Source organism: Plodia interpunctella, chromosome 2 (genome assembly GCF_027563975.2).
Source record: "Plodia interpunctella isolate USDA-ARS_2022_Savannah chromosome 2, ilPloInte3.2, whole genome shotgun sequence".
NCBI classification, from domain to species: Eukaryota; Metazoa; Arthropoda; class Insecta; order Lepidoptera; family Pyralidae; genus Plodia; species Plodia interpunctella.
Genome location: NC_071295.1, coordinates 6,144,233 through 6,156,488, shown reverse-complemented (window position 1 = coordinate 6,156,488; position 12,256 = coordinate 6,144,233). Strand labels below are relative to the sequence as shown.

The 12,256-nt window shown below is 33.9% G+C and overlaps 1 protein-coding gene across 4 annotated transcripts; it reads left to right on the top strand.

Annotated features, from left to right (window-relative positions):
- Positions 1-3,124: 3,124 nt before the first annotated feature.
- CkIIalpha (casein kinase IIalpha) lies at positions 3,125-10,703 on the top strand. Of its 4 annotated transcripts, none has more exons than XM_053753291.1 (7): positions 3,125-3,264; positions 7,359-7,642; positions 8,410-8,597; positions 8,672-8,864; positions 8,957-9,186; positions 9,286-9,434; positions 9,681-10,703. In XM_053753291.1, the coding sequence occupies exons 1-7, from the start codon at positions 3,237-3,239 to the stop codon at positions 9,767-9,769; spliced, it is 1,161 nt and encodes a 386-aa protein (XP_053609266.1). In that variant the 5' UTR covers positions 3,125-3,236; the 3' UTR covers positions 9,770-10,703. The 4 variants fall into 4 exon arrangements, with proteins under 4 accessions (XP_053609266.1, XP_053609256.1, XP_053609283.1 ...); XM_053753281.1 differs by having other exon boundaries at positions 3,239-3,390; XM_053753308.2 differs by lacking the exon at positions 3,125-3,264 and adding an exon at positions 6,764-6,994.
- Positions 10,704-12,256: the final 1,553 nt, after the last annotated feature.

Here is a 12,256-nt window from a genome sequence, read left to right as displayed (position 1 = left end):
ATATCGTTCTGCCGACGACGCCATCTTCTAATAATGATTGTCTATATCACATAGGCATGTGACATCTATCAACAGTCTTTCAGAAATATTACAAGTGTGAGAAATTCACGCACACGAAGGCGTGGGCAAAAGCTAGTATTATAATATTAGTATGGATAAGCTGCGAAGATGGAATATTTTATCCCACTTGGCTACTGTACTAGTTCTTTAGTTTTATATCGGTTTCAGGGGTATAAAATACGAAATATTTTTGGATCCAACATGACTGACAATTCTGTGTTTCAGTTTTGCAATCTGGGTGACTTGTGGGTTTTTAGAAATACAAGAAAATGAAAATGATATCTATTTTTGTTTTCAATTTTGCAATATGAGTAGGTTTTCTTTCATGGACCCCAGACCTGAAAAGGGAAATGACATGTGTTTTAGGGTCTAAGATTTATAATACTTCTTTTTTTTCAATATATTTCAAGAATAAATACGTCTCTGAAACTAAAGAAAGATACGTACCCATTTCGCAAAATATAAAAAATTGTTCGTTCGGTATCTTGTATTATTTAAAAATTCTTACAGCAGTGTCACAACCAAAATAATCTAATTAATAATTGTAATATCAAAAATTAAAAAAGACAAAAGTATCATTAGACAAAACCATTGACCGGCCACCTAACACAAATGTTTATATACCTCATGTGTTAATGTAGAAAATGCATTCTGAGTGTAGAAAATGTGAATTTGTATTCCACTTTAAATAAACAAACTGAGAAATATGTTGCCAAGTAAATGCAATGTACCGATTATTTATAGCTAGTCGGCTATTTTATGATAAGCAATACTAGCTTGTACAAAAGCATAAAATTACAGTATGTTGATAAAATATAAGTATATAATTATTTTTTCACTATTGATGCTCGGTCACGTAAAATATCTTCCTTCTAAGGGGTTCGGGAAAATTTGCCTATCCTCCCCGATTAGGCAAATTTTATAAATTTGCTAAAAATAGAAAAAAAGTTTCAGCTGAGGGAATTTCATTGGTGTTGACCAAGTTCTAAAAAAACGAATACGAGCTTTATGTAATACACATTTCTTGGTCTCGACCATTCTTTAAACAAAATAATACTTACCCGCTTTATTCAGGTATCGCAATGAATTACAATTAAGACCACAACGGCGACAGAAGGTATAATAATTTATTTATTTGTACTGCCATCAATCAATACATATAATAAAATTGAAGAAAGGCCAAATTTGTACATTAGATATTTTTTAAATTCTTCATGGAATATACTTAGTTACTGATATAGATGACGAAAATACAGTTTTAAAATTTTTTGTCTGTGTCTGAACGCGTATCACTCGAAATCTACTGGACCGATTTGGTTGAAATTTGGTATGTAGGTACCTTATATACCGGGTTAACATCTTAGATACATTTCCTCCCGGTAAATGGTCAGGTTCCCGTAGAAAAATTGAAAAACTATGAATCAAAACTACCTCAGAATCCCGGGTTAACATCTTATAGACATTTCATCCCGGAAAATGAGGAGGGACCAGTAGGAAAATTAGATGCATTTCATCCCGGTAAATGGTCAGGTTCCCATAGAATAATTGAAAAACTAAGTCAGGTTCCCATAGAATAATTGAAAATTAAAATAATCCACGGAGCCGATTTACTTAAAAATTTTGTAGAAAGCTGTAAACAGAATATAAACAAATTGTTTTTATCGATTAAAGTCTGATATAGATAGTCTGGGCGCAGTATGTATCAATATATCAGTATAAAACTCCGTGACTGACTTACTGACAGACAACATATACCCGAAAAACTGCTGGGCGGGAAGCTGAAATTTGGCATGTAGGTGAGTGTAAGTGAGCACCAGATGAGGATTTTTGGAAATTCTACTCCGAAGTGGGTGAAAGGGGTGAAAAACTGTAAATATGAAAGTTCTACACCGTTGCAGTTAGTGACTTGAAAATTTGGATTTTGGTTGTTTACAACAAAGTAATGAATACGTGTTTCAGATTTTTCTGAAAATTAACCCTCAACCCCTTTATAAGGGGGGTGAAAGATTGTATGGCACTTAATACAATTTTCAAGATAAAAAGCTGAAAATTGAAACACTTACTTTTTGTAGTAAATAACAGTAATAGTAAATACAAAAAATGTTTAATTTACGTTTGTGGTTAATAAAAAACCGGGACGTAAAACGTCATGGAAATTGGGACGGCACGCGTTGCAGAAAGTGGGAGTGAGAGTAGGAGCGGGAAATAGGAAGGAGACACGTAGTAGGAAACAGGACGGGACACATTGCAAAAAACATGATGGCACAATATGTAGGAAACGGTACGGGATATCTACTTATATTACATAGCAGGTATTGGGATTGGACAAGTTTGCGGGACGAGACACGAAGCGGGAAACAAAAAATTGAACTAAAGATGAGAAAAAATGCGTATTTGAATCATATATGTTTACCAGTCTTACAGAGTACTTGATAAAAAAATTACTGAGATTTTGCTATGAAATTCACGCAGGCGAAGCAGCGGGCAAAAACTAGTCATTAAATAAATTTATTGTGCTTTCAATAAAAGAACTGCACGGGAAGAACTTAGACAAGGTTTTGATTGCATGGCTGATGGAAACTACTTTGTATGACCTAAGTGAAAACTTTGACCAACTTATAATATTTTATGAATATTTTATTATTTAATGTTTTTTTATATGAATTATTTGTAATTTTAATTTCAGCTTAAATTTTGCTGCATACATGTTTCTATAATGTAAGATAAACCATCTGTTTACACAGTATTGCAAATAAATATTGAATGATTAAAGACATAAAGTACCTATTAGATTTAAAAAAGTCTATATTATGTAAATTTCTATTTTTTCTCTCTCACATTGAAATAAAGGTGAATGAATACATGCACAAGAAATAACTTTCAATTTTCTAGTTCTCAAATGCTAGCTTATATGTAACTTTGATTAGAATATAGTAAATTAATAATTTTTCTTTACTTTTATTAACTGTGGCACGCGCCCAAGCCTAAATTACCCAGCCAATATTTTATTTTATTTATTTGGAGGAAGTCAATATAATCATCATCCTGTACTTACCCAATACTAAATGTATATAATAAAAAACTTCGAAGTAGGTAACAATATCTCATATTGCAATAGGGTAAATACGGCACAAAAAAGAAATGTTTAAGATAAGATATAAGATCATAGACTAACAATGACATTCAGAATTGTTTTCATTTTAGGTAAGTAAGTGTACTTACCTATATCGAATACGTAATAAATATGAGTGAAATTGTTCTGTGTATACGTTTTATGTGTTTTGATGGTGGATATCCATAGTGTCTCCACCACGGGAAATGGTTGTGATGGTATGTATGTTTGTTATGTGGACAGTTAACATGCTAAGCGTACTAAGTTGCCACTACTTTTATAGTCTGTTCTATAGTTAGGTACTACTGTTTAGCCTTGTAATAATACACGCATAATAAAGAGTTATGTAATAATCTAGAAGAAGCACCGAGTTAGAACCATAATTATTTTCGTTAAAATTTGTATAATAATTAAACTTAATCATTTACAACAAGCTCTATACATTATATATACCATAGGTCAAACCTATCTCCTCAGAAATTGCTTTGTTCACATACACACAATCTATTTTTTGTGTGTGTATCTATTTTTTGTGTCTCTGTAATTTTTAAATAAAATAACATTATATGTATTGTCTCATCAAATGTGTTTATGTCGCAACCATCTGGTTAAATCAGCCATGTAAGTAATTGGAATGCTAGCTGTTCGTCCCAGGCCCTGGCCAAAGGGGACACATACGCCTATATGTGTAATCATCGAACCGGCGGCGCGGGGCCGGCTGCATCTAGGTCTGGCCGGCTAAACCTAGGTGGGTTTAGCCGTAACATATGAAATAAGTACCACCTCGAGTCTTTTTAACAAAATCTCTCTCTCATCTGAGCGTTTTCCCGGTTTTTCTGAGCGTCGGAGCCCAGGGTCTGCGTTCCTACTTTTGCGACTCCACTTTACACGGTGGTCGGCATCCCTAGTTGTCAGATCATTGGCATTGCATATCATCCTTGACGACATCAACCCAGCGTTTCTTGGGTTTATACCCTTCTGTCAGGGCCAGGCGCGAGCGGAATGGCCAGACATTTGTTTTTTTGCCCGATTGGGCGGAACTGGCTAACACATAGACAGGTACCTACATAATACACCTATTGTGTATCATCGGACCGGCAGCTTTCTTATCTTCGGCTAGACCTAGCTTAAGACTTTATACCGGTTAGACCTAGCAGTCGGGCGCATGAATGCTAGTATAGTCAACAGCACATCAACTTACTCAAATTCTTTGCAAACTCGCCGCTATTACCGCGCCATAGAGGTTTATGCAGGGTAACTTCATGTGCTGTTGACTGTACCTAACTATGAGTCTAAACGATTGGACTTCATCAGTTATATTTGGACTATTAACATTACTTCATCTAAAAGTAAGCATATGAAGCTTATACCTAACGTAACACATGCTATTATATAACGTAACGTCGTAACATATATTATTAGTTTTTACTTTATCTGTCCGTATACTAGCTATTGCCCTCGGCTCCGCCCGACGCCCGCAATTCCCAATTATCTCCACTCCAAGAATCAACTTAATCCGTTGCTCCGTTTTAACGTGAAAGGCGGATAAACAAACACATTTTCACATTTATAATATTAGTATGGATCCATTCTCATATTTAGTGCCCAAGTAATATAGGTATTAAAAAGCTGATGATGATGCCTCGAACCCCAGACTCCGTATTAAAAGTAAACTGAAATTTAAAATATTCAGTCGTGATTTTACGACTTGCCTGTGATCAATCTTTTGAAAACACTGTCTAATTATTACTAGCCGTCGTTCGTAGGTGGATCAATATCATTAGGTACCTTAATCACAGGTTGAATATATAACTTCTAAAATCTCTTTCACCTGTGGCCCGATCTCTCCTTGTGCGGTGAAATGTGAAACTTTAAGTAGTGCGGGCTTCGGTATTATCTATAGCTAAGACATACTATCTACAACTAAAAACGAGCTAACGTAGCCAAATGAATGGGTTGGGAAGTCTACAGTTCCATACAACTTCCTGGCCCATTTCATACAAATACAAAGCAGCAGATTGGTCCTAATAAAATCAGGCTCACGATGAGGGACAAAAGATATTAGCACTCTATGACTACTACTTATTTCTAATAGGTATGATAAATCATTTCTCATTCTTGTATAAGCGAAACGAAAAATATGACGATGTCTATAGTTTTCTCTGTGTACGACTTCATAGTTGAGGAACAGAGGCAGGACGGGACTGCTCACATCATATTTGCAACAACTCACCGTGCTACAGTATCTATTTGCGGGCTACAGAAATCACCATGAAGTAAATACATTATACAAAATTCGCAGTCTGCACCCAGCTGACCCAGAAAAGCAAAGACCAAGAAAACTATATAGATGACGGACGACTCGTAACATAACTAAATGAAATAAAAGATTGCTATACAACGTCCCGGACCAATCCGGCTAATTTCATAAAAAGTGGCGGATTTCAATCAGCAATAAGTACCTACCTACTTAAATGATGAGGGATGTCTGGTCTCTGTCTTGTTTTTTCTCATGTATTTCTTTTCAACATACCTATCTCTTTCTTGTATGAGCGAAGTGGAATATATCACGGGGTCTATAGCTTTAGCTTCCTCCGTCTACAGAACAGAAGAGCACATAATTAGTAGGTACATACTCGTACCTACTAATTACATGGCACAGACATATAATTTATGTCTGTGCAGAAGAGGCATTCACCAGAAGTATACCTACTTCACTCTTTTGCATTGGCATTCACTCATAAATTTGGCGGTGGACGGCAGTGAATGGGCTTCTTTATCGGGCGGAGTATATGACCTACCTACTGTGATTAGGTAGGTACCTACCTACTTCCCATGATCGGACAGGGGGCCGCGCGCGCGCCCCCCTTCTAAATCTTCTTTCTTATGACGTGCTTATGACCGACATGGTGGCCATTCAGTTACAATGACAACTAACTGGAAAGCGTAGGTAGGTAGGCAGCAATTTAAATTAGTATTTCCATGGATTTAGTAAACGTACTTCTACTAATTCCATGGTATTTCAGATTATTTATTGACACTCTGCACATAGAGTCCTAGCCTTTGAATCAAATTCAACCAATAGACTTAACCAATGCAAATTACAGTTACAGAGAGAAATTATCAATTTATTACAAGTATTATTTTTGCAGTTTGCGTAAAAAGAAACGTGTTAATAATCGATTATCGAATGTAGCAAGTATCGATTATCAATAAATCTACGTATATAATCGATACTCGCTGGACATTTTGACAAGTATGGTTAAAGTTTGGTTTTGGTTGTCCGCACGAATGAGTTAACCCATCTTGAGATCTTCCCTCGATAAAAGGAGGAGTAGTATACCAAAAAATTTATTTAATTATTTAAAATGCATAAGTAACATATGAACATTTATTAACAATATCAAATTTAAGCAAATAAGTATAATTAATTTACTCTTGGAACAATATTTGATAATATTATTTGAGAGAAAGCAAAAAGCAGGATAATAATCTTCCTTTTCTTATTCATCTCATTCGTTTTTCCATTTCATGCAATTAAATTAAAATCTATATACGCGTTTTATTCTTAATCGAATAATAAATCGACTAGGAGTGGTAGTATCAAACGAGTAGAGTTGCTTGCTAGAGTAGGTACAGGAGTAGTGGTAAAATAAATGGGTGGGCGTCCATCTTGAAATTTGTTGGATTTGAGCCGGTCTAGTTGTGATAAAAGTGTATTTTGTAGCTTTGACTTCACGTTAATTTATAGTTTTCACAAGTTTCATGAATGCCGCAACTATTTATTGTTTAGAATAGGATTAACTACCAGTAATGTGTTAGGTATGATTATGTGCTGAAACATTCGATCATTTGACGAGTAATGGCGTGCGTTCTTCTCTGGGAAGACACTTTCAAATTTTGTTTCATGTCGTGAGATCAATTAATAGTAATGATATTTGCAAAAGTTTATACAGTATTGAGTTTTAGTGTAATTAGTGCCGATGATTTTAAATAATATTAGTTGATGTAGCCCGAATTTACTGAGCTGGATGTCATTTTTAGGTTATACATCACAATACTTTAATTGAGTGCTCGTAGTCATAACGCTTACAATACAGTGAAAAATTAATGGATAAATTTTATGATCTAGTGCGATTTTGTAGTCAATTTGGCAAGTGACGTTGAAATTTATTTTTATTCACAGTATCATTACTCAAGACATATGCGATTTCCGGAAAGAGTATCGCTGATAAAACCTTAGGTTGGCAGAGGTATAGTGCGATGGCAGTTCCTAGTAGAGCCCGGGTCTATGCCGATGTCAACTCACAGAAACCAAGAGAATACTGGGACTACGAAAGCTACGTGGTTGACTGGGGCAACCAAGAAGACTACCAGTTAGTTCGAAAACTTGGCCGCGGAAAATACAGTGAAGTATTTGAGGCGATAAATATCACAAATAATGAAAAGTGTGTAGTTAAAATATTGAAGGTAAGAATCTCAAGAATATCATCACATAAGAACTTTAAACTTTTTAGTGTGTGAAAAAGAACACTTAAATAGTTGCTTGTGAATATCTGATCAAAATGAAATACAGTGCATTTAAATACTTTTAGTGATGTGACATTAGTCATTTTTAAATTGTTTTTTTTTGTATACTTGATATCAGATTACACATGTATTATGAGTTAACCATCATGTGTTTCAAATGTGCTTATGATCACCACCTTTATGCTCACCATTCTGTTGCTTACATAAGGAAAATAGCATAAATACCCTCTTTCATTGCTACAAAACATTTTGATTACCAGGTATTCCTACAGAAAATGTGCATGCTACCCAATACATATTTCTTTTATTAATTTATTTATTAATAATATATTATTGTGTTTATTTTATTAGTTTATTTACATAACAAAAATAACAGTTTCAAACACTATGGTACCTGAAATCATATAATGGTTTGTCTAGGTTCTGCACATTTATTTTGACTTAAAAAATAAACAAAAAATAAACTTATTGCTATAACCACAGATATTAAAATCATACAACTAGTAAGTAATCAATCTGTGGGAAATGACCCATTGCATCACAGGCTTAACATTGATGAAAGAATATATCAGTAATAAATATATCAGTTTTTGTTGAAAATACACTACTATGTGTGTAAAATTATTATATTTTTTTTGTTGTGAAGAAATTTGTGTAATAGTAGCAATATTCTTCATTTTTCAATCTCTTAACATTTTTATTTCCAGCCTGTCAAAAAGAAGAAGATAAAAAGAGAAATAAAAATATTAGAAAACTTAAGAGGAGGCACAAATATAATTACTTTACAAGCAGTAGTCAAAGATCCTGTTTCCCGTACTCCAGCTCTAATTTTTGAACATGTGAACAACACTGATTTTAAACAACTATATCAAACTCTTTCAGATTATGATATAAGGTATAGTTTATCTTGACTCTTTTCTCTATAGTTTTATTATGTAAATGCAAATGTTTAATAATTTTCTTTTTTAGATATTATTTGTATGAACTTTTGAAGGCATTAGATTATTGCCATAGTATGGGCATTATGCACAGAGATGTGAAGCCACATAACGTAATGATTGATCACGATAACAGAAAGTTACGTCTCATTGACTGGGGTTTAGCAGAGTTTTATCATCCAGGGCAAGAGTACAATGTTCGTGTTGCTTCTAGATACTTTAAGGTTAGTAAATAAATTTCCTATATGCAATGAACAATTGGTTCGTTCAACAATTGGACCTAATTTGGTTGTTAAAATTAATACTTATTTTTCAGGGCCCTGAGCTTTTGGTGGATTACCAAATGTATGACTACTCTTTAGATATGTGGTCATTAGGATGCATGTTAGCATCCATGATCTTCCGTAAGGAGCCATTCTTCCATGGTCATGACAACTATGACCAACTTGTGCGTATTGCTAAAGTGCTGGGCACTGAAGAGCTATTTGAATATTTGGATAAATACCATATAGAACTGGATCCTCGATTTAATGATATACTTGGAAGGTAAGTGATTTGGTAACATTAATTGACAGTGCATAGCGTACCTTAGATTTAGACTCTAAAGAGTGTATAGTATGTATTAATGTTATTATTTTTTTACAGACATTCTCGTAAACGGTGGGAACGGTTTGTTCATTCTGAAAATCAACATTTGGTTTCTCCTGAAGCGTTAGACTTCCTTGATCGTCTTCTGCGTTATGACCATTATGAGCGTTATACAGCGCGTGAGGCAATGGATCATCCTTACTTCTGTAAGTATTTTCTAGTTTAGAATTATGTTAGGATTGTGGTGTAGATTTCAATACAGTAGGCCCATTCTTTTGATAAAAGTGTTGACTATTATTATTGTATGTGATTTGTTATTGCAATTTATTCAGGGTTAATCTCAACTATGTTTAGCAGTTTAATGACAGACTATTTGTATTGTACTTTACTGTTTATTGGTATTGTATTTTATGTTTTTCAAATTGAATAAATTAATTACATATATGTTTCAGATCCAATTGTTAAGGAGCAGGGTCGAATGGTGTCCTCAAGTTCTCCAACTCCTAATGCATTGCAAGGACCAATAAATTCTGCAGAATAATTGTTATGAAGAGATAGCAATCCTCTTTAAATAATGCTATGTATTGAATATATACCTGTACAAGATTCCAGATGACACTGTAAAATGAACACCAACTGAAGAGGCCAATGTTGGTGTAAACACTTACACTAGGAACACAGTGAATAACATCATCTCTGTTCAAGTTACATTAGTTTACATCTCCTATGTAATTCCAATGTTTGATAAAGGAAAATATAATTTGGAAAGACAATATAATTTAGTGTTTAATATTAGTAAATCTGGTTTATGCATTGTTTTAAAAGTGTATCTCTGATATAAACTGCTGAATCAAGTCCATGAAGTGATCATGAACTAAAGCTGTTACTTTGTGAGTATCTAGTGTGGTGGGAGGGTAAATTGAAGTGAAAGCTAAAACATCATTTTTTTAATGAAAACAAAAAATCAATATTAATTATTGAGATATGATGAAAGTCTCAGTTTCATTGCACTTGATCTTTTGCATTTATTAACCTATGGTATTGATATTGTAATTACTTGTATAATATAATATTGATAACATCTGCATACCACTTGCAAGTACTGGTTAGCAGCTTTTCGTTGGTACTTTTATTTAAAATTTTGTATTTATGTAATAGAAGTAAACTGTAGATATGTGTGATATAAATACAAAATTTTAAGATGATTAATTAATCGTTTTCTTTTTATTACATATTTTATAAAGGAGACCAGTAACTTCAAATAATTAGACAATGTCGAATAAAATATTGTTTCTATTAGCTTATTTTAGTAAGTTACGTTAGCTGTCCTTTATACATAATATATCTAGCTAAAATCAAATCGTATCTTCAATTTGAAGGCGAGCCTCATTGATTATAATTTATTTTTAGTGTGATAACTTGAAGTTGTTGCATCAAAATTTTCTTAATAAACAATACTAACTTTTGCCTGAAAATGTTTTCGATTATTTTCATGGATTTACAATTGATACGCCACCAATAGCCAATATTATTATTATTTGTTGTGATCAAAACCTGTGGTTTTCCCTATTAGATATCAGAAATTGTAGCTCGCCTATATGTTTTGCGATACGAACCTCTGGATTGCGTATAGCAAGCCTTCCAACATCACATTTTTTCAAATCGAAGTGAAAGTCCATAGATTTATATTTAAGTAAGCTATTTATTGAGGTACATTATGTATAGATTGTTAGTAAGTATATCTTTAAATTACCACAAGCTGAATACCGGAGCTCGAGACAATTTTGCAATAGTTAAAAAAGCTTATATTATTCCCACCTTGTTGCTATTTTTCTAACAATAGTTGCGTGATGATACGCGGTGCTAAGAGCTGACGAGTGGGGTACGCGACTCTGCCTCTACACCAAGTTCAACTGCCCAAAACGAAATTTCCAATATATCGAAAACGAGAAATGAATAAATTGATTACACAGTCACTAGAAGTGCGTATACAAACAGTTATTAGAAGTGTGTATGTGAAAAATATTGACTTTTCATTAGATTGTTTAAAAAATTTCAGCTGATCTATATATTTTCTTCAAGTTCCGGTTCTATATTATACGCAGAGTAAGGCGTAACGTAATCGATTAATATTTGCAATAAACAAAAAATTCTAAAGTAATCTCTCAATCTCTACATTAATCTCGATTTTTTGATAGAGTAAAATTACTTTTCACTAGCGACCCTGTTTGTAAGCCAGGCTAGTATCATGCACAGATATATAAAGAGATTTAGAAAGGGCCCCGCGCGGATATATCAATCATATCAATCTATAATGCCTTGATGCCTTTAGTATAATCAAACTGATATTATAAATGCGAAAGTAATATATTTTGCGTGTTATCTCTTCACGCTCTATCTTCTTGAAATTTTGCATATGTTTGAAGTATGCGGGACATTTCATCCCGGAAAAATAACTGTTCCCGTGGGAAATTCACGCCGGCCAAGCCGCGAGCAAAAGCTAGTCTTTAAGAAAATCTGACTCCGTGATGACTATCGTTACCACTGGTTAATTCACTCCAAATGAATGAATGAAATTATTTATAGGCTTAGCACGCACTACGATAAAACGTGTGTTATATCGTAAGTCTGAAACCGCCAAAAAACGTAACATAAGTTTGCTATACTTAAGCACACGCATTTACGACTTTTTTCAGTGACTGATTAAAAAAACGTAACTGCTACGCTTTAATCGCGGTTTCTAAACGCGCGATTGTTTGAATGGTGGCGCGCACGCACAGGCGTTTAACTGCGCTCGGTTTTTATATATTACCTTACGAAATCTAGTGTCTTCATGTTGTAGATTGTGGCCCACAGCTTGTAATAATTTATCAAAAGTGCCAATAGACATTCTGTAGTCATTAAAAAATGTATCAGGATGCTGTTGCACATCGTTGTACATTATGCAAAAGTATCCTTTTAAATGTCTTTGGTCTGTTAATGATGTACCCAGTACTTATGGCTGCGGCGTTGTTTACGTCTTTCTCAA

Bases quoted from the DNA above. Each gene is read 5' to 3' on its own strand.
- CkIIalpha (XM_053753281.1), top strand. From the start codon at position 3,345: ATGGTGGATATCCATAGTGTCTCCACCACGGGAAATGGTTGTGATG. The intron at 8,598-8,671 runs GTATAGTTTATC...TTTCTTTTTTAG, and splicing joins CTTTCAGATTATGATATAAG to ATATTATTTGTATGAACTTT. The intron at 8,865-8,956 runs GTTAGTAAATAA...CTTATTTTTCAG, and splicing joins TTGCTTCTAGATACTTTAAG to GGCCCTGAGCTTTTGGTGGA.